This window comes from Gorilla gorilla, chromosome 13 (assembly GCF_029281585.2).
Source record: "Gorilla gorilla gorilla isolate KB3781 chromosome 13, NHGRI_mGorGor1-v2.1_pri, whole genome shotgun sequence".
Lineage (NCBI taxonomy): Eukaryota > Metazoa > Chordata > Mammalia > Primates > Hominidae > Gorilla > Gorilla gorilla.
Window position 1 is genome coordinate 66,420,766 of NC_073237.2, and position 26,630 is coordinate 66,447,395.

General features: G+C 38.4%; 1 protein-coding gene and 1 pseudogene across 2 annotated transcripts in view; both read left to right on the top strand.

The window, feature by feature from the left end:
* The window catches only part of MAMDC2 (MAM domain containing 2), a 177,452-nt gene extending 151,260 nt beyond the window's left edge, over positions 1-26,192 (top strand). The window contains exons 12-14 of one of the 2 annotated variants that reach the window (XM_004048109.5): positions 17,564-17,823; positions 24,959-25,043; positions 25,177-26,192. In XM_004048109.5, the coding sequence (XP_004048157.1) occupies positions 17,564-17,823; positions 24,959-25,043; positions 25,177-25,241 (410 nt within the window). In that variant the 3' untranslated portion in view covers positions 25,242-26,192. Of the gene's footprint in view, positions 1-17,563; positions 17,824-24,958; positions 25,044-25,176 lie in introns of those variants that run through there. The other variant, XM_031014898.3, reaches the window with a different exon arrangement.
* On the top strand, positions 16,363-17,220 carry LOC109028147 (large ribosomal subunit protein eL24-like; annotated as a pseudogene).
* Positions 26,193-26,630: the final 438 nt, after the last annotated feature.

The following is a 26,630-nucleotide window of genomic DNA, read 5'->3' on the forward strand; positions in this document are numbered from 1 at the left end:
GAAAAGAATAATATGTAAGCTCCACTGAATTGAATGGTATTATTATTTTTACAATTAGTGAATCTTTTACAAATTCTGATGTTTACCTCTGGAGTATTTTCTTGGACTCCCTGTTTTGTCATTTGTGCTTTTATAAAATAGAAAATTATGACATATGAGTAGAAGTAAAATGAGTTAGTAGAAACCAGAAATTCTGTCGGAACCTTAGGCCAGTATTACCCAGGTTACATTACATTTACCACCAGGTAATTCAAGTGGTAAGTACATGAGTATTTTTCTAATCTGTTAGTAATATTCACATACAAGAAAAATATATAACCAGTACATCAAAACCATTATTTCACAGGTTTACAGCTAGCTGTCTATTTTCAGGCTAATATGAAGTTTCCTATTTGAATAAACTAAAATGGAATCTATTTAAAGAAAAACATTAAATGAATAATAGTACAAATATGGACAGGCAAAAAAATATCACAAAAACTTTTGTATGACTAAAGTTTGGGAAACATTTGTAGAACAAGTCATTCTAGTAGAACAACAATAAAGACCAAAAAGCAAACCAACCAACCAAATCCAGCCGCACCACCTGGCTCCTATTTAATAACATAATAAAGGTACATGTAACAGATGGATAGTGACTTGCATCAAAGTGGGATGGATGCTGCAGGATTTGACAACTATTTCCTGCCGCCATTTACTTCAGTAGCTCTATCCTGGCAGAAACAGAAAGTTTTCTGACATAGATGCTACTTACAGTAGTCCCCTCTTATCTGTGATCTTGCTAAGGGCAAAAAGCCGTGGTCTGAAAATATTAAATGGAAAATTCCAGAAATAAATAATTCAAAAATTTTAAATTGAGTGCAGTTCTGAGTAGTGTTATGAAATCTCACACTGTCCGGCCCCATCCTTCTCCATCCTACCCAGCATGCGAATCACCCATTTCACTAGCATCATCCATGCTGTCTATGCTCTCTGACCATGAGTCACTTAATAGCCATCTCCATTATCAGATGTTCTGGTACCACAGTGCTTGTGTTTGTCACCTTCATTTTACTTCCTAGTGGCCCAAAGCACAAGCATAGTGTTTCTGGCAATTCAGATATGCCAAAGAGAAACCATAAAGTGCTTCCTTTAAGTGAAAAGGTGAAAGTTCTCGACTTGATAAGGAAAGAAAAAACATGCTAAGTTTGCTAAGGACTACATTAACAATGCAACCTTCTGTATTAGTCTGTTCTCACTCTGCTATTAAAGACATACTTGAGACTGGATAATTTATAAAGGAAAGGAGGTTTAATGGACTCACAGTTCCACAAGGCTGGGGAAGCCTCGTAATAATGGCAGAAGATGAAGGAAGTACAAAAGGATTTCTTAACGTGGTGGCAAGGCAAGAGAGCTTGTGCATGGGAACTCCCATTTATTAAACGAGCAGATCTCATGAGACTTATTCACTACCACCATAACAGTATGGGGGGAACAACCCTCATGATTCAATTCTCTCCACTTGGCCCCACCTTTGACACATGGGGATTATTACAGTTCAAGGTGAGATTTGGGTGGGGACACAGCCACACCATATCACCTTCTATCTGTGACATTGTGAAGAAGGAAAAAGAAATTTGTGCTAGCTTTGCTGTTGCACGTCAAACTGCAAAAGTTATGGCCACAGTACATGATAAGTATTTACTGAACATGAAAAAGGCATTAAATTTGTGAGTGGAAGACATGAAAACATGTTCCAATTGATGACAAAATGTTGCAACAGAAAGCATTGAGACTACATGAAGACTTCAGCAAGGGATCCCCTGAAACAAGTGACACCAAGCCATTTACTGCAAGTAAGGGATGGTTACATAGATTCAAAAATAGGTTTGGACTGACAAACATAAAAAATACTGAAGAGGTTGCATCTGCTAATGAAGAAGGTTCTGCTACCTTTCCAGCAGAGTTGAAGAAATAATTAGAAAGGATGCCATCTAAAGCAAATCTTCAAGTCTAGATAAAACCTGCATTCATAAAAGTGCAAAGAAGGCACCAAGGCATAAAACATGGAACGACAGATGAACTCTGGTACCATGTGGCAATGCTTCAGGGCATATGATAAAGCCAGGATAGTGTACAAAGCAAAGAACCCAGTACTCTTAAAAACAAAAATTAACTGCCCATGTTCTGGCAACATAATCAGAAAGCATGGGTGACAGTCATCTTGATTATGAAATGGTTCCACCAATGTATTATCCCAGAAATAAAAAAAAAATTACTTGGAAGACAAAGAGTTGGAATTTAAAGTCCTGTTAATAAGAGACAATGCTCCTAGCCATTCTAAATCTGTCTGCTATAAAAAATGAAATGAAAATGTTCAGGTTGTGTTTTTGCCTCTGAATACAACCTCACTGCTTCAGCCTTTTACCATCACTGAGTTTGTCACTGCCTTGTATTTGATCACATTTGATCAGCAATTGATGTAGACCCTCATCTGGATGTAATCTGTTCTGGAAATCATTCACTATTACAGATGCAATAACATTCATCAAAGCTGCAATGGACAAATTAAAACCAGAAACTGCAAATGTCTGCTGGAAGAACTTATGGAGTAAAGTTGTGAATGATCTTAAAGGCTTTCTGGGGATTGATGAAGAAGTTAGGAAAATCATTCACACGGCAAGATAAGTTGGTGGAGGATTTGCCAACATACTTGATGAAATGGAAGAACATATTGAAGGTTTTCAAGTATTACCAAATGAGGAATTGGAAGAACATGTTATCTACAAAGGAAGAGAAAGATGAAGAAACTGAAGCAAAACCAGCTGTGTGGGTATTACTGACATTTGCCAAAGTGTTTCACATTGCACAGACATCAAAGGACAAAATTATGGAATATGATCCTAGGAAGGAATGCAGCATTAAAGTCACCAGTATGATCAAAGGATTACAACATCTGTGGCAACACTTTAATGAGTTAAAAAGAAAGAGACAATAACATTCTATTACAATGCTCTTCCAAAAGTTTTTGGCAAAAACAAAACAAAATAAAACAAAAACCTTCAACTATTGAGGATCCCCAAACACTGACATCATCTTCTCCTGACATCCAGCCATCCACATCGTCATAGCTCATTCATCCAGGATCACCCAAATCAGATGCTGCTCCTTCTGATGTATCCTTAGAAAGTCAATAGTAGCGTAACGCTACTTTACAATGCCTGGGTCATTCGTCCCACTTTATCTCATCACGAATGCATTTTATTATCTCACATCAGCACAAGAATAGTGAGTACAGTACAGTAAGATATTTGGAGATAGAGAAAAGACCACATGCACATAACTCTTATTACAATATATTTTTATGATTGTTCTATTTTATTATTATTATCTCTTACTGTTCCTAACTTGTAAATTAAACTTTATTATAAGTACATAGTATAGAAAAAAAGCATAGTGTGTGTGTGTATATATATATACACACACATAATGTATAATATATAATAAAGTTTAATTTACAAGTTAGGAACAGTAAGAGATATATACAAACTATATATATATAGTTTGGTACTATCCACAATTTCAGGCATCCAGTGGGGGTTGTGGAACTTGAGACTACAGTATTATGAGACAATAATACAAGTCTTAACAAAGTTCCCAAGGTGGTACTGGCCATTATAATTTTATTAACATTTATATGATACTATGCTGTCAGAATTCCTTGTAAACATTAGTTTTAGTTGACCTGGAGTTTACAGGGATTTTGTAGCCAAATAATACTAGAATATATAAGCCAAGAGTAACTATCCAGGTTAGTGAGAAAATGTCTTCAACTATTTTCTCCCACTGACTCCCCCAGTGAATAGATTAAAAGTCATTCAGTTCTCCCTCCCTGATCCTACTATTCCAGAAAAGCAACCCTGCAACATTTAACAATTTCCAGAGAAAGAAACACCAGCACTTTCTTTTGTAGTACAGTTAAATATTCCAATAAATCTTCCATATTTTGGGCAAATAAATTCTCTTCCAATATGCTAATAAGTAAAGGTAGAAGTCTTCTTCATTTCCAAGAACACAAGAACTTCTTGTGTGATTGAAATATTAATAACACAATAAAATATTAAATAATGAAATTTATCTATAAAAGTTTGCTATGAGACAAAAGAATATCACAACTCTGTTAGTTCCAGTTTATTTCAAGTCCCTGTCTTTTAAGAATTTTCATAGTTGATATTCAGACATGTAGGAATGCTATCCAGTGAGTCTTTAACTATCTGAGGAATTAGCTCCAGATTATTAAAGTCTCCTATATCCTTCAATCTTTCCATAGCTTATTTTTTATTATGTTAGTTTCTGACATTGCCAGATTCTACTTATACAGAGAAGGCTTCTGTGACAAGCTTTTTAAAAAATTGGTGGTAAAATGCACATAACATACTTTAACCATTTTAAGTGTCTAATTCAGTGGCACTGAGTCTATTCACATCATTGTGTAACCATCACCACCATCCATCTCCAGAGCTTTTTTTTTCATTTCCCAAAACTGAAACTCCATGCCCATTAAACAATAACTCCTCATTTATGACAGCCTTTTAAAATCACTTAAAAGTATAGTAAAGAGAAATTTTAGAGCGACACCTTCTAGAATTGTTCTTCACAAAATATTGGTATCTTTTCCCCCTGATTTTTAAGAATTCTTTTCCAGCTAAGGAATGCACCTAGCTGTCCATTCCACACAGCCTCCCCATGCAGGCCACTCAGGCTCCTTCCCTACCCTGCAAAAGAGCCCTGAGACTGGAGGAACAGCTGCTTCACAGTCCAGAATTATGGATGTGGCATGTGTCTGTGTGTCTCAACACATCACAGTTGCTGTGCAAAGAACAGAGGGGACCCTGATCTCCCAATAGATCCATTGGAACCCCCATCTTGAATGTTAAACAGTGACCCACAGAGAGAATGTAATTTATTTTCTCCAGTTAATAATCCCTTCCACAGACTGGAATCCTTCATGTGCAAAAACATGTGAGCTGGTCTGAAGCTTCAATACTGGGGCTTCCTGGCTCTCATCCAGAGCTTTTCTTTGCTGAGACAGACAGTGCTTGAAGCTGTAATGTGGTAAAACTTGTCAAACAGGGCTTTTCTCTGCTTTCCAAACACATGTGAGGCAGAGTGGCTCTCCGTGAAGTTCTGATCTTTTCTGGGGAAAGCAAGTGTCATTTGCAAGTCAAGAAGAAAAAATATTTGTCATCAAAACGAATGACTGGTTTGTGCATCAAAGGGGCATACTCTGATTCATCGATAAGTTTGTTAAAATTATGTTTAGGTAAGATGTTTGTCTACCTTACTCTACATAGGTATTGCTTTATGGAATAGACATAAAGTAGTCCTCCCTTATCCACAGGTTCACTTTCCAACTGAGAGTTTCAGTTACTCTCAGTCAATGGCAGTCTGAAAATATTAAATGGGAAATTCCAGAACTGGCCAATTTATAAGTTTTAAATTGTGCACCAGAGTATTGTTATAATTGTTCTATTTTATTGTGAGTTATTGTTGTTAATCTCTTACAGCATCTAATTTATAACAAAATTTATCACAGGTATATGTGTACAGGAACAAACAGTCTATACACGGCTTGGTATTATCTGTGGTTTCAGGCTCCACTAGGGGTCCTGGAACACGTACACTAAGGATCAGGAAGACTACTGTGTGTGCTTAGAATATAAACTATATCCTGAAGGATATTTACAAAGACCAAAATTATTCAAGAAAAGTAGTGGGCATTTATAGTCCCCTCGATGTTACTCCTCTCTTCCAAAAGCAGCACAATTATACAACAAGCAACATAGGAGACTTTGTTTCATATTTTTTTGGTATATATCTTTTTTTATTATTATTATACTTTAAGTTCTAGGGTACATGTGCACATCGTACACGTTTGTTACATATGTATACATGTGCCATGTTGGTGTGCTGCACCCATTAACTCATCATTTACAATAGGTATAACTCCTAATGCTATCCTTCCTCCCTCTCCCCACCCCACGACAGGCCCCGGTGTGTGATGTTCCCCACCCTGTGTCCAAGTGTTCTCATTGTTCAATTCCCACCTATGAGTGAGAACATGCGGTGTTTGGTTTTCTGTCCTTGCAATAGTTTGCTGAGAATGATGGTTTCCAGCTTCATCCATGTCCCTACAAAGGACATGAACTCATCCTTTTTTATGGCTGCATAGTATTCCATGGTGTATATGTGCCACATTTTCTTAATCCAGCCTATCATTGATGGACATTTGGGTTGGTTCCAAGGATTTGCTATTGTGAATAGTGCCGAAATAAACATACATATGCAGGTGTCTTTATAGCAGCATGCTTTATAATCCTTTGGGTATATACTCAGTAATGGGATGGCTGGATCAAATGGTATTTCTAGTTCTAGATCCTTAAGGAATCGCCACACTGTCTTCCACAATGGTTGAACTAGTTTACAGAACCACCAGCAGTGTAAAAGTTTTCCTATTTCTCCACATCCTCTCCAGCACCTGTTGTTTCCTGACTTTTTAATGATCGCCATTCTAACTGGTGTGAGATGGTATCTCATTGTGGTTTTGATTTGCATTTCTCTGATGGCCAGTGATGATGAGCATTTATTCATGTGTCTGTTGGCTGCATAAATGTCTTCTTTTGAGAAGTGTCTGTTCATATCCTTTGCCCACTTTTTGATGGGGCTGTTTGATTTTTTTCTTGTTAATTTGTTTTAAGTTCTTTGTAGATTCTGGATATTAGCTCTTTGTCAGATGGGAAGATTGTAAAAATTTTCTCCCATTCTGTAGGTTGCCTGTTCACTCTGATGGTAGTTTCTTTTGCTGTGCAGAAGCTCTTTAGTTTAATTAGATCCCATTTGTCAATTTTGGCTTTTGTTGTCATTGCTTTTGGTGTTTTCGACATGAAGTCCTTGCCCATGCCTATGTCCTGAATGGTATTGCCTAGGTTTTCTTCTAGGGTTTTTATGGTTTTAGGTCTAACATTTAAGTTTTTAATCCATCTTGAATTAATTTTTGTATAAGGTGTAAGGAAGGGATCCAGTTTCAGCTTTCCACATATGGCTAGCCAGTTTTCCCAGCACTATTTATTAAACAGGGAAACCTTTCCCCATTTCTTGTTTTTGTCAGGTTTGTCAAAGATCAGATGGTTGTAGATGTGTGGCATTATTTCTGAGGGTCCTGTTCTGTTCCACTGGTCTATATCTCTGTTTTGGTACCAGTACCATGCTGTTTTGGTTACTGTAGCCTTGTAGTATAGTTTGCAGTCAGGTAGCGTAATGCTTCCAGCTTTGTTATTTTGGCTTAGGATTGTGTTGGCACTGCGGGCTCTTTTTTGGTTCCATATGAACTTTAAAGTAGTTTTTTCCAATTCTGTGAAGAAAGTCATTGGTAGCTTGATGGGGATGGCATTGAATCTATAAATTACCTTGGGCAGTATGGCCATTTTCATGATATTGATTCTTCCTATCCATGAGCATGGAATGTCCTTCCATATGTTTGTGTCCTCTTTTATTTCATTAAGCAGTGGTTTGTAGTTCTCCTTGAAGAGGTCCTTCACATCTCTTGTAAGATGGATTCCTAGGTATTTTATTCTCTTTGAAGCAATTGTGAATGGGAAGTTCACTCATGATTTGGCTCTCTGTTTGTCTGGTATTGGTGTATAGGAATGCTTGTGATTTTGGCACATTGATTTTGTATCCTGAGACTTTGCTGAAGTTGCTTATCAGCTTAAGGAGATTTTGGGCTGAGATGATGGGGTTTTCTAAATATACAATCATGTCACCTGCAAACAGGCACAATTTGACTTTCTCTTTTCCTAACTTAATACCCTTTATTTCTTTGTCTTACCTGACTGCCCTGGCCAGAACTTCCAACACTATGCTGAATAGGAGTGGTAAGAGAGGGCATCCCTGTCTTGTGCCAGTTTTCAAAGGGAATGCTTCCAGGTTTTGCCCATTCAGTATATTGGCTGTGGGTCTGTCATAAATAGCTACTATTTTGAGATACGTCCCATCAATACCTAGTTTATTAAGAATTTTTAGCATGAAGGGCTGCTGAATTTTGTCAAAGGCCTTTTCTGTGTCTATTGAGATAATCATGTGGTTTTTGTCTTTGGTTCTGTTTATATGATGGATTACGTTTATTGATTTGTGTATTCTGAACCAGCCTTGCATCCCAGGGATGAAGCCAACTTGATCATGGTGGATAAGCTTTTTGATGTGCTGCTGGATTTGGTTTGCCAGTATTTTATTGAGGATTTTTGCATCGATGTTCATCAGGGATATTGGTCTAAAATTCGCTTTTTTGTTGTGTCTCTGCCAGGCTTTCGTATCAGGATGATGTTGGCCTCATAAAATGAGTTAGGGAGGATTCCCTCTTTTTCTGTTGATTCGAATAGTTTCAGAAGGAATGGTACCAGCTCCTCTTTGTACCTCTGGTAGAATTCGGCTGTGAATCTGTCTGGTCCTGGACTTTTTTTGGTTGGTAGGCTATTAATTATTGCCTCAATTTCAGAGTCTGTTATTCCTCTATTCAGGGATTCAACTTCTTCCTGGTTTAGTCTTGGGAGGGCATATGTGTTGAGGAATTTATCCATTTCTTCTAGATTTTCTAGTTTATTTGCATAGAGGTGTTTATAGTATTCTCTGATGGTAGTTTGTATTTCTGTGGGATCAGTGGTGATATCCCCTTTATCATTTTTTATTGCATCTATTTGATTCTTCTCTCTTTTCTTCTTTATTAATCTTGCTAGAGGTCTACCAATTTTGTTGATCTTTTCAAAAAACCAGCTCCTGGATTCACTGATTTTTTTGAAGGGTCTTTCGTATCTCTATCTCCTTCAGTTCCGCTCTGATCTTAGTTATTTCTTGCCTTCTGCTAGCTTTTGAATGTGTTTGCTCTTGCTTCTCTAGTTCTTTTAATTGTGATGTTAGGGTGTCAATTTTAGATGTTTCCTGCTTTCTCTTGTGGACATTTAGTGCTATAAATTTCCCTCTACACACTGCTTTAAATGTGTGCCAGAGATTCTGGTATATTGTGTCTTTGTTCTCATTGGTTTCAGAGAACATCTTTATTTCTGCCTTCATTTCGTTATGTACCCAATAGTCATTCAGGAGCAGGTTGTTCAGTTTCCATGTAGTTGAGCGGTTTTGAGTGAGTTTTTTAATTCTGAGTTCTAGTTTGACTGCACTGTGGTCTGAGGGACAGTTTGTTATAATTTCTGTTCTTTTACATTTGCTGAGGAATGGTTTACTTCCAACTATGTGGTCAATTTTGGAATAAGTGCAATGTGGTGCTGAGAAGAATGTATATTCTGTTCATTTGGGGTGGAGAGTTCTGCAGGTATCTATTAGGTCTGCTTGGTGCAGAGATGAGTTCAATTCCTGGATATCCTTGTTAACTTTCTGTCTCGTTGATCTGTCTAATGTTGACAGTGGGTGTTAAAGTCTCCCATCATTATTGTATGTGAGTCTAAGTCTCTTTGTAGGTCTCTAAGGACTTGCTTTATGAATCTGGATGCTCCTGTATTGGGTGCATATATATTTAGGATAGTTAGCTCTTCTTGTTGACTTGATTCCTTTACCATTATGTAATGGCCTTCTTTGTCTCTTTTGATCTTTGTTGGTTTAAAGTCTGTTTTATCAGAGACTAGGATTGCAAACCCCTGCCTTTCTCTTGTTTTCCATTTGCTTGGTAGGTCTTCCTCCATCCCTTTATTTTGAGCCTATGTGTGTCTTTGCATGTGAGATGGGTCTCCTGAATACAGCACACTGATGGGTCTTGACTCTTTATCCAAGTTGCCAGTCTGTGTCTTTTAATTGGAGCATTTAGCCCATTTACATTTAAGGTTAATATTGTTATGTGTGAATTTGATCCTGTCATGACGTTAGCTGGTTATTTTGTTCATTAGTTGATGCAGTTTCTTCCTAGCATTGATGGTCTTTACAATTTGGCATGTTTTTGCAGTGGTTGGTACCGGCTGTTCCTTTTCATGTTTAGTGCTTCCTTCAGGAGCTCTTGTAAGACAGGCCTGGTAGTGACAAAACCTCTCAGCATTTGTTTGTCTATAAAGGATTTTATTTCTCCTTCACTTATGAAGCTTAGTTTGGCTGGATATGAAATTCTGGGTTGAAAATTCTTTTCTTTAAGAATGTTGAATATTGGCCCCCACTCTCTTCTGGCTAGTAGAGTTTCTGCCGAGAGATCAGCTATTAGTTTGATGGGCTTCCCTTTGTGGGTAACCTGACCTTTCTGGCTGCCCTTAACATTTTTCCTTCATTTCCACTTTGGTGAATCTGACAATTATGTGTCTTGGGATTGCTCTTCTCAAGGAGTATCTTTGTGGCGTTCTCTGAATTTCCTGAATTTCTATGTTGGCTTGCCTTGGTAGGTTGGGGAAGTTCTCCTGGATAACATCCTGAAGACTGTAAACTTGGTTCCATCCTCTCCGTCACTTTCAGGTACACCAATCAAATGTAGATTTGGTCTTTTGACATAGTCCCATATTTCTTGGAGGCTTTGTTCATTTCTTTTCACTCTTTTTTTCTCTAAACGTCTCTTCTCACTTCATTTCATTAATTTGATCTTCAGTCACTGATACCCTTTCTTCCATTTGATCGAATCAGCTACTGAAGCTTGTGCATGCATCACATAGTTCTCGTGCCATGGTTTTCAGCTCCATCAGGTCATTTAAGGTCTTCTCTATACTGTTTATTCTAGTTAGCCATTTATCTAATCTTTTTTCAAGGTTTTTAGCTTCTTTGCGATGGGTTCAAACATCCACCTTTAGCTATTAGTTATTACCGATCATCTGAAGCCTTCGTCTCTCAACTCGTCAAAGTCATTCTCCATCCAGCTTTGTTCCGTTGCTGATGAGGAGCTACATTCCTCTGGAATAGAAGAGGTGCTCTGATTTTTAGAATTTTCAGCTTTTCTGCTCTGGTTTCTCCCTATCTTTGTGGTTTTATCTACCTTTGGTCTTTGATGATGGTAACGTACAGATGGCATTTTGGTGTGGATGTCCTTTCTGTTCGTTAGTTTTCTTTCTAACAGTCAGGACCCTCAACTGCAGGTCTGTTGGAGTTTGCTGGAGGTCCACTCCAGACTCTGTTTGCCTGGGTATCAGCAGCAGAGGCTGCAGAACAGCAAATATTGCAGAATGGCAGATGTTGCTGCCTGATCATTCCTCTGGAAGCTTTGTCTCTGAGGGGCACCCAGCTGTATTAAGTGTCAGTTGGCCCCTACTTGGAGGTGTCTCCCAGTTAGGCTACTTGGGGGTCAGGGACCCACTTGAGGAGGCAGTCTGTCTGTTCTCAGATCTCAAACTCCATGCTGGGAGAACCACTACTCTCTTCAAAGCTGTCAGGCAGGGACGTTTAAGTCTGCAGAAGTTTCTGCTGCCTTTTGTTCAGCTATGCCCTGCCCCTACAGGTGGAGTCTACAGAGGCAGGCAGGCCTCCTTGAGCTGTGGTGGGCTCCACCCCGTTGGCCCTTCCTGGCCGCTTTGTGTACCTACTCGAGCCTCAGCAATGGCCGATGCCCCTTCCCCAGCCTCGCTGCTGCCTTGCAGTTCAATCTCAGACTGCCGTGTTAGCAGTGAGCGAGGCTCTGTGGGTGTGGGACCCTCTGAGCCATGCACGGGATATAATCTCCTGGTGTGCCATTTGCTAAGACTGTTGGAAAAGTGCAGTATTAGAGTGGGAGTGTCCGGATTTTCCAGGTTTCCCTTGTCACGGCTTCCCTTGGCTAGGAAAGGGAATTCTGCGACCCCTTGCACTTTCCGGGTGAGGCGATGCCCCACCCTGCTTCGGCTCACACTCCATGGGCTGCATCCACTGTCCAATAAGCCCCAGTGAGATGAACCCAGTACCTCAGTTGGAAATGCAGAAATCACCCGTCTTCTGCATCACTCATGCTGGGAGCTGTAGACTGTAGCTGTTCCTATTTGGCCATCTTGGAACCTCCTCCTCATATTTTATGGTACTAAATACAAAGGTTTCTGGAACTGGAAACCTTAGTGAATAGTTTCAGCCTGATACTTGTGGCCCAGGGGCACATAAACTGAAAGCATAGTAGACTTCAGGAGTCACATCTGTAGAGATGTGTGTGGTCCAAAGAACAGATGGTTAGAGGAGGCTGTGCAGGCCGTCCCTGATTTAGTTAGAGTCCAAACCTGTTGGGAAGAACTGGTCAACCAGACTAGTGCTTCACCCTCACAAACTAAATGAATTAGTCCATTGTGCCCATGAAAGAAAGAAGTCAATCGAATGATCCTGGGGATAATTAACAGGTTTCCTCTCTTCCAGGACCTCAGAATAATCCTGGTCAAGACTTGTACTGTTACCAGTAGGAATGCACAGCCATCATCACTAAACAAAAGACAATTCTTAGGTCATCTCTCTCATGATGAATTCATTGCTTCCCCTCCATTTTGAAAATACTTCATGTTTCAGGGCCCTTAGTCTCTACTTTCCACTTTCCCAGTGACAGCATCTTTCAGTGGAGCTTTTTCCCCTCATTGAGAATTTCATCTATAGCTAAGGTCCTTTACTTTGGATTCAGGTGGGCCTTTTCAGAACTCCAAAGCCAGGTGTGAAAATTTTTTTCTTGTCTTAAAAAATTACTTTTGGGAGGAATTTTTTTTAAGTTAAATGTATTAGGGTATTGTTTCCATCTACCATGTTACTAACTTATGTGTAGGATAGCATCGGATTCCTTTGTACATAGTTAGGTGATATACTATGGTCATTTTCATGCCTTGATCTCTCTTTCCATGGAATTAAACACACCCTTCTATTAGGATTATGTATATCCTGTATTGTTTACATTGACCTAAGTTAGAAAATGTTAAAGAAAATATGTACAATAGAAAAAGGTTCCTTTCATCATTGAATGTGCAAAACCCCCTGTGCTTCTTGTGGACCAATTTTCTTGCCAGTGAAAGAATGAAGGTAATGAACTCAAAGAATTATGTGTTCATCTAAAAAATACTTCAGATAGTGTAGAACTTGTCTAAGATGATTTGCTTTGATAAGACTTTAATTTTACCAAAACTGGGATTTGCTCTAGTTTGCCTTGGATCATCATAGTCAAGTGCATATCTCACCGCCAAGAACTTCACACATTTGGAGTGACTACGGTGGAGCCATGTGCCCTAGAAATGGTCAAACTGGTTTGTGCTTAGAGCTGTGGGAAAAAATGCATTCATTCATCCATTCAACAGATATTAATGAGCATTTACTATGTTCCAAGCACTGTTCTAGGACCTGGGAATGTGACAGTGAACTAAACAAGAAAAAAATCTCTGTCCTTGTGAATTCTAAAGGAAAGAGACAGGCAAACATAAAAATAAGAAAATTATACAGTACGTTAAGAAGCAATTAACTATGGAAAACATAAATTAGGGTATAAGGAATGAGGAGTGCCAGGGAAGAGGGACTGCAATTTGGAATAGTATAGTCAGAACAGGTCTAATAGAAAAGGTAACATCTAAGCAAAGACTTAAAGGAGGTAAGAGAGTGAGACCTGAGAATATCTAGAGGAAGAGCCAGACTTTTAGCACATGCAAAGGCCTTCAGGCAGCAGCATACCTGCCATATTCCAGGAATAATACAAAGGCCAGTGTGGCCAAGCAACACAGTAAGTGAGGAGAAAGCCAGTAGGAATGAGACAGGTAAGAGAATAGGTGGGAGACTGTATGGGGTTCTAAAGCCAACTGTAAGGACTTCAGCTTTCACTCTGAAATGCTAACCCAATGGAAGGTTTTAAATGAGTGGTATGATTTTGCTTTTGCTTTAGAAGGAGCACTATGAATACAATTTTGAGATGAGATCGCAGGGGACCAGAGTAGAAGCAGACAGAGTAGTTGGGAAGCTGTTGCATTAATCCAAGCGAGAAATGATAGCAGCTTGGACCAGGGTGATAGCAGTGGAGGCAGTAAGAAGAGAAGTGACTGGATTCTGGATATATTTTAAAGGTAGAGCCAGTGGGAATTCCTGATAGCCTTGATGTGGAGAATCAGAAAAAGAGAGTAGTGGTGTGCGACTCACAGGTTTTGGGTGTCAACGACTGGACATTTAGTCTACTTCAGGCTGTTAGGAAGTTGAGTTTTGAATATGTTCAGTGTGAGATGTCTACCTGACAGTAAGTGGAGATGTCCATTAGACAGTTTGAACAAGTCTAGATTTCAGCAAAAAGGTTGAAAATTTGAATTTGAGATATAACATATTTGGTATTTAAAGCCCTGAAACAAGATGAGTTCATCAAGGAAGTAAGAATAGCGAAGTAAAAACTGGACCTTGGGGCACTCCAGGGTCAAAAGGTCAGGAAAGAGAGAGTGGAATTGTGAAAAAAGTGACCAGCAAAGGAGTCACCAGTGAGGAAGGAGAAAAAGCAGGAGAATACAGTGTCTTGCAAACCAACGTAAGAATGTAATTCTACTTTCTGAAGTGGTAAACCACTATGTCCAATGTTACTGATGGTACAAAAATGACAAAGACTGAAAACTGACCACTCGAGTTCATAATGAGGATGTCATTGGTGAGCACTGCAGAACACTGACAGGTTTTTTTGCTATTATTTTTGAGCAGATCATGGGAAAGTTGGCAGCTATGCCATTTCCCTTAAGCATGCATCTGGATGAAACTACTGCCAATGAGATGAAAAGTTGAAGTTGACTGGATGTCAAATGTAACATACCAGATCAAAGACACTCCCATAATTTCAATTTCTTATTTAAACCAATTAGCTTTCTAATTAAAATTTACTTTTGAACTGCGCTGAAATATATGTAGTCTTTAGAGTATCCTAAAGGAGGTTTTGATTTCTACTTGTTCACTGCATTCAGGAATCCCCAGCTAGTGGAGCCTATGGTGGCACCATGCCTTGTTAACAGGCAACCTGAAGTGACAGACACAGAACTCTGCTCTGATTTTGCTTCTTTGGGGCAGCATCATTCCTTGTATGTGACTGGTTGATGCAGGCCATATCCTGAGTCAGCCCAGTTTTGCAGGGTGAGAACTTTATAGAGTAAAACACTGGGGGAAGGGGTTGCACAGTGCACACAATTTATTAAGACCAACGATGCTTTCTCCCACTGTTTTAATAAACTTATAGAACTTCTCAGATTTGTGTTTGTAGAAATAAGAAAAAGAGAATGGAGAAAGGCCTCCCAGGCACACAGAGAGGACTCCAACCAATTCTTGTTTGGATATCTCGATCGCCATATTTTTGGAAATGATTAATTAGAGTTCATTGATTAAACTTCAAACTATAAAGAAACCATTTCATTTGCAGGTATTATTTGGGATCTCTTTATTTTTCCCCTTGATTTGGTCACCAATTTCTGCATGAAATAATGAGACATATGATACTTTGTAAAGATTACTTTTTACATCATATATGTAAAAAATAAATCGAAATTGGCAAATGTTGGTGTTTGCTCGGGCTGCCATAACAAAATATCATAGACTAGGTGGTTTAAACAACAGAAATTTACCTCTCACAGTTGTGGAGGCTGGAAGTCCAACATCAAGGTGCCAGCTGTTTCAGTTCCTGGTGAGGGCTCTTTTCCTAGTTTGCAGACAGGCACCATCTTGCTGTGTGCCCACATGGCCTTTCTTGGTGTGTGCGCCTGGAGAGAGAGAGAACAAGCTCCCTGCTGTCTCTTCTTATAAGGGCACTATTGTCATCAGGAGGGCTTCAGCCTCATGACCTCATCTAGCCCTAATTAGCTCCCCAGTGCCCCATCTCCAATTACTATCACACAAGGGGTAGGGCTTCAACATATGAATTTGGGGAGACACATACATCCATTCCAAACACAAATGCAACACCAAACAAGGCAACAAAGTTGCATGCAAACTTTCTTTGTGTACTTTTCAAATAGAGGCGGTCTAAACTTTTCATCAAGTGATCAAAGGTTAATACCTACTAGTGAAGAGTTTAGGGCCTTTTTTAAAATGGGCCTCAGATGCACAGAATTATATTACCAGTGAATTACTCTAGAAAAGATCTCTTGCATTACTATTCATATATAGTTTTACTTCAGTGACATGATAGTGATTGTTTAACACCAACTGGCTTTGAGAAGGATGTACTGACTTGTATACATGTCCAATTTCTGTAGTTTAAATAGTCCCATCATGGCCCAGTTCCAGCTGCCAATGTGAAATCACCTGGAGCTGGGAGAGAATGCATACAATGGACTATTGGAAGCCCGTAGAAGTTGGCTGCAGCACACCACTGCCTTATCTACATGCCGATTAATCCTGTTTCTGCCTGAAACCAATAAATTTAAAAATAGCAATAAAATAAAATTAGAAAAGGAAATTGGAAAGGCAATTTAAAAATATTACAGAATATGGCTCTTCGCCATCTTTTCTCTTCCCGTGGAGCCGTCGCCACGAAGGTCGAGCTGTGCAGTTTTAGCGGGTACAAGATCTACCCCGGACACGGGAGGCACTATGCCAGGACCGACGGGAAGGTTTTCCAGTTTCTTAATGCGAAATGCGAGTCAGCATTCCTTTCCAAGAGGAATCCTTGGCAGATAAACTGGACTGTCCTCCACAGAAGGAAGCACAAAAAGGGAGAGTCGGAAGAAATTCAAAAGAAAAGAACCCGCCCAGCAGTCAAATTCCAGAGGGCCACTACTGGTGCATCTCTTGCTGATATAATGGCCAAGAGGAATCAGAAACCTTAAGTTAGAAAGGCTCAACGAGAACAAGCTATCAGGGCTGCTAAGGAAGCAAAAAAGGCTAAGCAAGCATCTAAAAAGACTGCAATGGCTACTGCTAAGGCACCTACAAAGGGAGCACCTAAGCAAAAGATTGTGAAGCCTGTGAAAGTTTCAGCTCCCCGAGTTGGTGGAAAACGCTAAACTGGCAGATTAGATTTTTAAATAAAGATTGGATTATATTTAAAAAAAATTACAGAATATGTTTTCAAAACTAAAAAAAAGTATCATAAAAAGTTTTAGGAATTAAGCAGGACAGGAAACAAATAATGGAATATGCATAACGTGAGCATATGTCATTATGTTATTTAATTCTCACAATTCTGTAGCACAGGTATTAACCCTTATCTTAAAATGGTGAATATAAGTTCAGAGATTATTCATTAGACCAGAATCACATAAACAACAAATATTATAGTCAAGACTTGAACCCAGATCTACCTGACTACAAAACCCACTCTCTCTCTCTCTCTCCAAACCAACGTCTGGAAGCTTTAGGATATTGTCCATGAATAAGTAATATAAATTCTGATGTGTTAATCACTGTATCAGTGGCATAATACTGGTATATTAATTACCTCTTGTATATTAAACTGAATTATAAATCATTAAATTTAAGAAATCATTTTGCTGGTCTCATTTTTGGAAGTTATTCATTCTCCTTAGATAATATGCATTCTCCAAATTATAAAACCCTTTATCAGTACTTTTAGTCAGATCATCTTGACTTGACACTCTGAAAGAACATTATGAAAGGAGAAAATGTAATTTGTGTCCTTTTTAACAATACCTGCTTTTGCATTCACCTCAAGGCTACTACATGTACATTGAGGCCTCCCATATGGTGTATGGACAAAAAGCACGCCTCTTGTCCAGGCCTCTGCGAGGAGTCTCTGGAAAACACTGCTTGACCTTTTTCTACCACATGTATGGAGGGGGCACTGGCCTGCTGAGTGTTTATCTGAAAAAGGAAGAAGACAGTGAAGAGTCCCTCTTATGGAGGAGAAGAGGTGAACAGAGCATTTCCTGGCTACGAGCACTGATTGAATACAGCTGTGAGAGGCAACACCAGGTAAGCCAACAGAGATAAGAACTAAGCAATGGAAAAGGTGTAGGAGCTTCTGATGTTCTTTCTTATTCTTGCTACCAAAGAGAATATTTTGTTCTTTTTCAGGGTCATAGATAAAGGCAGGATTAAGAGGGAGTAAACATAATTAGTCTATACATTGATTAAATCTAAGCAGTGACAGGGAGAGAAAGCTTTGAGAATTTATGCATAAAGTGATTTTCTTGCAGTTCTATGATAAAAGTATATCTATTTTTGTCTTGATACATTATGGGTGTCAAGTATATTTCTATGTATCATGCATATCTCCAAAACGAAGTCTTTTCTTCTAAATATGGTATTACCTAATTAGTTGCAGCTGCATCTTTTACTCATCATTACTCACATACATCTAAGAGCTTTTGCCTTAAGCCTCTATTTAACAGTGAGTATGGTCCAGAGTAAGTTTTGTTTTTTTAATGCCTCTGCCTCCATCACTGCATTGATGCAAAAGAAACTGAGAGACTTGATCCTCAGTCCTGGGTCTCCCCCAGGTCCTCTCATGTGCTATAGAAGATGTCCATCCTAGATGTTCTCTATCATAAAGGAATCTGGGCAGCAATAGGAAACATCCTTTTAAATTCTAGTAGGTAGGGGCTGAACAGCCAGTCTAGCCTGGAGAACCACACCTGCCTTCTGATAGCCACAGATTTTACCTGCCTACCATGAGCCAAAGCTCCAGAAAGCTGTGGGAGATAACATTCAGATTTCTGACTGTTCTTAAAATTGCTCTGTAGAATTCTCAAGTGTGACCTCCAACTAAAGGCACACCTTCCTACTCATTCTTACTTCTGGCTGATAAACCTCCTGGACCAGCACTCTGCGTCTTTAACCACTGGCTGCCTTGTCTAAACCCAGATCTTCCTGGGAACAGATATCCAAATTAAGGGTTTTATTTTGCACCAACCTATGACCAAAAATAATTTTCTACAGATATAAATGGGAAGGAATTGCAGAAGCTCAGATGGCCAAGTTGCAGTGCAGTCAAAGGTGCTACATTGTTAAAGAGCAAATGACAGGGAAGATGAGCCATTATCTGGGAAAGGCCCATTATCCCAACATGGATAAACACCTAGACATTTGGCAAAGAATAACAGGTAGCTTCAGGAATAATTTCATAGTGATTTAATGTCTGTTCGAAAGAAGAAAGTGGATGGCTCAGGAACTTACTAATATAACTGATCATTATTCAGAGATGATGGATTAATTTTGTTAGGCTATTAGGGTACTCCTTCTGTATTCAAATGGTTCTCAAAGTTTGGTCCAGGTACCAGCAGCATCAGCAATACCTGAAATGCAAATTCACTTGAAACACAAATTCACTTAAAATGCAAATTCTCAGGTCCCACTTTAAAACGAATGAATCAGAAACAGGATTTGGGGGCCCCAGAAATCTGTTTTAATAAGCCCTCCAGGTGAATCTGATGCATGCTAAAGGCAAAGAATCTCTATGCTAGACTAAATGAATCTAAATCTTTGGGGGTGACACCTGAGCACTGATTTTTTGTTCAACTCTCAAGCGATACTGATGCACAAGTGCTCTAAGATTTGAGTTCTGGGGACAGGTAACTTATCAGCATCTAGGCCTTGGGGATCAGACACATGGCCTTGCATATAATAGACTTACTGGGGAGGTAGTTATTTGAAATGTTTTTTGAGTACAGAGTAGCGTGGCATCTGAAATGGCATTTAGGGCTCTTCAAATGATGCAGAATCGCCCTGGAGACTTCCAGCTCACAGTCTGGGAAGAAGACTCCAGAATCCTCCCCCTTGGCTTAGAATGGAACAGATAAGAATCTCCTCTGTGTTAGTGATTCCCTCAGGAATCCAAATGATGGCAGGGAGACCAGGCTGAACTAGTTGCTCCAAAACATCCTAGTGTCTAATAAAACAGATATACTCATGTGCACATAGATCAGCCATCTGCTACATGCCAGGCACTTACAGTGCTAAGAGCTGTACGTAAGTTCTTTCAACTGATCCTATTTCCCCATTTTACAGGTGGGGAAAAGTAAATGTCTGGCTGATAAGTGGCTGAATGAGAACCAGATCTGCATGGTTCCAAAGTTTGTATCCCTAAGCCACTGTTCTACACTGCCTCCTACCATAGAAGTTCCAAAATAATCCTCATTGGCCTGATGGTCACAAGCACTGCATGATTTTGGAGATATCTTTTACACTCTGAGAGTTTATACATTCTCAAAATGCGGTAATAATTCCTAATCAGCTGTGCTGACATTGCAGAGTTAGAGAGTCAAAGGAGATTATGTATGTGAAAGGGTTTTATAAACTTTAAAGTATCAAAATATTATCACTGTTCTAACAATATATTCTCACCTAAGTCTCCCTAGTCACTAATTCATATCACCATGGCAGAACTGGTATTCTCAACAGCTACATCAGGCATCCAGACTGAGCTCCTGTTGTTTGAGACCAAAATATCTCATCTCAATAAGTATGTATTGTCCATTTACTATTCTAGGTGCTGAAGATACTGCAATGAATGTAATATATAAAGTTCTTATTTGTTTGGAATTTACATTCTAGTGGGGAGGAGGTAGAAAATGCAAGCCAAGGCCAGGCACAGTGGCTCACATCTGTAATCCCAGCACTTCGGGAGGCCGAGGTGGGAGGATTGCTTGAGGCCAGGAGTTTGAGATCAGCCTGGCAACATATTGAGACCCTTTCTCTAAAAAAAAAGCAAGCCAAACAACAAATATATATATATATATATATATATAGAGAGAGAGAGAGAGAGAGAGAGAGAGAGAGAGTGTAACATCAGATAATAAGTGCTATGAAGAAGTCAAGCTGAGCTCATGGAAGTAGAGAGTAGAATGATGGTTACCAGAGGCTGGGGGAAGCAGGAGCAGGGAATGGGGAGTTGTTGGTCAAAGGCTACAAAGTTTCAGATAGACAAGAGGAATATGTTTTTGAGATTTGTTGAACACAGGATGACTACAGTCAATAATGTATATTTCAAAATAACTAAGAGTAAATTTCACATCTTATCACAAAAAAGTGATAAATAAGTGAGATGACAGATATGTTAATTAGCTTGAGTTAATCATCCCACATTTTGTGTGTGTGTGTGTGTATATCACATTGTACCCCATAAAGGTATAAAATTGTGATTTATCAATTAAAAATAATATTAAGAAGAGGAAGGAAAATAAGAGGAAGAAGAAGTCAAGTTGATCAAGTGGTGAGGTCAAAGAAGTATTGTGATAATCATGAAAATCCTTAGAAGGTGTGGTAAAGAGTTTGAAATTTGTTCCAAAAGCAATAAGAAGCCATCATACAGCTTTAAGGTAATATTATCTGATTTTGAAATGATCACTCCAGCTACTGCGTGTAAAGTATACTGCAATGGGACAAGGAGACTTTGGGGGCTGCTGCAGTAGCCCTGGCAAGAGGAGTGATGGCTTAGGCTATGCAGCAGAGGTGAGGAGATGTCATCAGAAGTCCACGAGACTTCTTATGTATAGAATGTGATAGAATGTGGAGTCTGAGGGAAAGGGAGACACCAAGATGACTCCAAAGCTTTTGGCATGAGCAATTGCTAAAATGAATTGAGATATCATTTATTGAGATGAGGAAGACTTGAGACAGAGCAGACCTGGAGTGAGGGCAGTGTGTGCAGGAAGAAAATAGACTTCTGGGGGGGACATGTTAAGTTTTCTATGTCTATTAGGAATCCAAATGGTTGTAAGTAAATAATAGGATATGAGATGAGTTCAGGGAAGAGAACACAGTTAGGGAAGTAAATGTGTACAGCATGAATGGGGGTGGGCAGGTAGAGATGGTATTTAGAGTGTGATAGTACTGCTGCCATTTGAGATTGATCCTATGGGGAAAATATGTGGGTGGCCTCCTAAAGGCATTCCACTCATTAGATTATCCCTGTGGGAAAAAGAAATGCATCAAACGGCAAATTTTTAATCATGCTCCTTCCTAAGGGATTTATTAGTGCTAAGCAGAAACTGACTCACTATTGATCAAAAGCACAAAATCATTCTATTTCCTTTGGATTCCCTGATTACCCCTCCTCCCCCGCTTTCATGACTTTTCCTCCTTAGTTTCTTAGATTTTTATGCCATTGAAGTAAAGTGTTATACAAATTCCCAGCTCACTGAAATATTTACATCAGTCATATTATTAATTATACTGCCTAACAGTTACTAGGAATTTCTATGCACTGCATACTCAGCTAAGACTCAGGTTGGCAGGGTGCGGTGGCTTACACCTATAATCCCAGCACTTTGGGAGGCTGAAGTAGGGGGATTTCTTGAGCCCAGGAGTTTGAGACCAGCCTGGACAGCATGGCAAAACCCTGTCTCCTCTAAAAGTACAAAAATTAGCCAGGTGTGGTGGTGCATGCCTGTAGCCCCAGCTACTAAGGCGCCTAAGGCAGGAGGATCACTTAAGCCCAGGAGGCAGACGTTGCAGTGAGCTGATATCGCACCACTGCACTCCAGCTTGAGAGCAAGACTCTGTCTCAAAAAAAAAAAAAAAAAGATTCAGGTCTCCAAATTTTCTTGTTTATGATGCCCATAGTAATTTTTTCTTGGTGCTGCAATACCAAAAGAAACACCTAACAGTTTCATATATTAAGTATTTGGATTCAAACAACTTAAGTATTTATGTTCTAATAACTTAGTAGCCATCTGAAAAAATACTTAAAATAAAAATTAAGATTTTATCTAATTATTAACCAAAATTATGTACTAATAGAATGTATATACCTGTTGGGCACAAACTTCCCAAACCTTGGAATTAGATTGGATACACTACCCTTATGTTCCACATTGATTTCTACACAATGCTTGCTTTTAATTGTAGCAGCTACCAAAAAACTCAGCTCTATGAAGATATGTTATCAAAAGGAATACAGGTCAATCCCATGTTAAAACTTTGAATGACATTGAGCTAGCAGTTCACATGGTGTCTGCTAAGTATTGAATATTGCCGTGTTTCCCTTAAAATTTCAAACTATCCACAGCACCCCGTGAATGTACTTGGGCACCCTGGGGCACCTCAGCACACACTTTGGGAACCAAGGACATATATGATCTTATTTAATCCTACATTTGTTATGTCTATTATCTAAATAAACAAGTATTTGCTCAGTAGCTATTTGATTTGGATAGATTTGGTTAGTCTTAAAGTGCAAAGATAAGTCAGCTTAATCCTATTGTCAATGTAGAAAAAGAAGAGGTACTACTACATATTTATAATACAAGGGGGAAATCATAGTACTATAAAATGGTGATCACTGCTGTATTAAGAAATTTCAGAGGAGAAAGTTGTATAAAATCAAGTGTCTGGCCAAATCATAGACTATTCAGAATATAATTCCTTCAGGTAATTTTATGACTCTTTTCATTACAGACTTGAAGGCCAAAAAAACAGATTTTATTGTTGTTCAGAGAACCAAAATGCTTATTATGTGCACTCAGGTGTCCTTTTATCTAGATGTGTTAGAACATTTTTTCCCTCTTCTTGCCATTTATTTGGATTCTTATTTAGCACTGTGTATTAATCATTGTTCACCAGAGAAACCGAACCAGTAGAGGAGAAAGAGAGAGACAGACACAGAAGGTGAGAGAGAGATATGAAAGGGGATGTATTATAGAAATTGGCTCATATAATTATGAAGGCTGAGATGCTATATTCAAGCATCTCACTGTATATAGCAAAGGTTCCCATTGCTATATACAAGCTGGAGAACCAGGAAAGCTGGTACCATAGCTCAGTCCAAATCCCAAGGCCTGAGAACTAGAGAAGCCGATGGTATAACTATTAGTCTGCAGCCAAAGGCCTGAGAACCTAGGGTGCCACTGGTACAATTCCAGAAGTCTGAAGACTGAAGAACCTAGAGTTCTGATGTCCAAGGGCAGAAGCAGACGGGTGTCCCAGTTACAGAAGAGAGAGCAAACTTGCTTCTCCTCTGCCTTTTTGTTCTATCTGCATCCTCAACCAATTTGATGGTCCCCACTCACATTGGGTGAGGACAGATCTTCCTTTCTCAGTCCACCAATTCAAACGCCAATCTCTTTCAGAAACACCCTCACATACATACTGAGAAATAATGCTTTACCAGCGATGTGGGTATCCCTTAACCCAGTCAAGTTGACACCTGAAATCCACCATTACGAGTTGGATCCTTAACATTTTTATTAACAGTATTTTGCCACCAGTCTGTCCCTAAAGCATCTTTGAAACATTAATTTCAAGATAACTTTATAAACATATTATTTAATTTATATTCTTTAATTTTAGGGAGGGTTTAAATAAAATTTGTTTAAGGGCTTTTTTATTTAAATTATAAACTACTCCAATGAAGACTCATTTGCTTATAAAATGAATAGAGCAAATGTGTCTTCTGAACAACTTTCATTACCCATGGGCCTCCCTGGACTATTCAGTAATTTGTTAACCATTGTTGGGACAGCCTTAGAGCTGGTTAAGTAATCTATTTTTCCTACAACCAAATATCTGATCAGTTATTTTCTTCTCAGAATCTGAAGTTATAAAACTGATTCTCTCTTCTGCCTGAGCTGTGTCTTTGATGTTATGGTATTTAACATAAGTGAACCATTATCTTTGGTAAACTTCATTATTATGCTTTTCTGTTCACACATGGGTATCATCAGTCATATTAAATTTTTCCACCTAGTAGCAGTATCAAAGGTAGATTTATGGAGTGCTAAAGGAAATTTAAGTTTCTGAGCCCCTCACTTTCACAGACCCTGTGTGAGTGCTGGGGGATGCTGGGAGAAGAGTGTTCCAATTGGGAAGAGGAAACCAGGTTACCACCAAGAAGCATTTCTAGGCAAGCATTTCTGGGAAATTGCCTAAAGAGATCTCAGAAGACAGGGACCTGAATCTTCAAGGCTTCAGTAATTTATTGTGTTTCTTTAAATTCCAAATAAATATTCTCTTTAATACCTAGATTTCAATTTGTAATTTGGTATCCTTTTCCTTAAAGGGATCCTCAAGAGCAATCTAAGTTTTCATATCTACAAAGCCTGGATCTGCCCTGACCAGCACTGTAATCAGGATGATTCTATTTCTAAATTCAAACATATTATTCTTTCAGATAATTTTTGAAGCCATTCGAGGAGTATCAATAAGAAGTGATATTGCCATTGATGATGTTAAATTTCAGGCAGGACCCTGTGGAGGTAATATTTTTTCCCAATCATATAAGCTTGACTGAAAATGGACTTTGCAATACTGTCTCAAACTACAAAAATACAAATTAAATATTTTTCTATAATAAAAATACTGTTATTGTATATTTGTCTTTCCTGACAGAAATGGAAGATACAACTCAACAATCATCAGGATATTCTGAGGACTTAAATGAAATTGAGTATTAAGAAATGATCTGAATTGGATTAACTAGACGAAAACCATACCTCTCTTCAATCAAAATGAAAACAAAGCAAATGAATACTGGACAGTCTTAACAATTTTATAAGTTATAAAATGACTTTAGAGCACCCTCCTTCATTACTTTTGCAAAAACATACTGACTCAGGGCTCTTTTTTTCTTTTTGCATATGACAACTGTTACTAGAAATACAGGCTACTGGTTTTGCATAGATCATTCATCTTAATTTTGGTACCAGTTAAAAATACAAATGTACTATATTGTAGTCATTTTAAAGTACACAAAGGGCACAATCAAAATGAGATGCACTCATTTAAATCTGCATTCAGTGAATGTATTGGGAGAAAAATAGGTCTTGCAGGTTTCCTTTTGAATTTTAAGTATCATAAATATTTTTAAAGTAAATAATACAGGGTGTCAGTAATATCTGCAGAATGAATGCAGTCTTTCATGCTAATGAGTTAGTCTGAAAAATAAAGTCTTATTTTCTATGTTTTATTCATAGAAATGGAGTATTAATTTGTTAATATTTTCACCATATGTGATAACAAAGGATCTTTCATGAATGTCCAAGGGTAAGTCAGTATTAATTAATGCTGTATTACAAGACAATGCTACCTTCTTTATTCCCCCTTTGAACTACCTTTGAAGTCACTACAAGCACATGGATAGAAATTTAACTTTTTTTTGTAAAGCAAGCTTAAAATGTTTATGTATACATACCCAGCAATTTTTATAAATGTGTTAAACAATTTTACTGATTTTTATAATAAATATTTTGGTAAGATTTTGAATAATATGAATTCAGGCAGATATACTAAACTGCTTTTATTTACTTGTTTAGAAAATTGTATATATATGTTTGTGTATCCTAACAGCTGCTATGAAATTATAAAATTACCTAATAAAAATAATTTGAAAATCTTTTCACTAGCAATTAACTCATTTCTACATTATTTGTCTTTATCAGAGTATCTTCACTACAACACTGCCAATTCTAATTTGAATCTCTACTCTGCCACAACAAAATGCTTAAGCCTTATTAGTGACATAAGCACTCTATACATTAATATAATAATTATTACTTTTTTCTCTTAATTTTCCCTTACCTCTTTTTTCTCCACTGATACAATAATTTTTATAGCATGCTTTATTTCACATAGACAATCTCAATTTTTTATCTCATTAGAATGTAAACTCTATATCCTAACATAGAGTACAACATTTCTTGCTGTTTTGTTTACTTCTGTATTCTCAGTACCCAGAAAGTGTCTGGTATAGTAAGTGTGCAACAAAAAAATACTTGAATGAATGAATGTCTTTCCCACTTCTGTGAGATGGAAATATTTTAGCTCTTTCACAGATAAGGAAACAG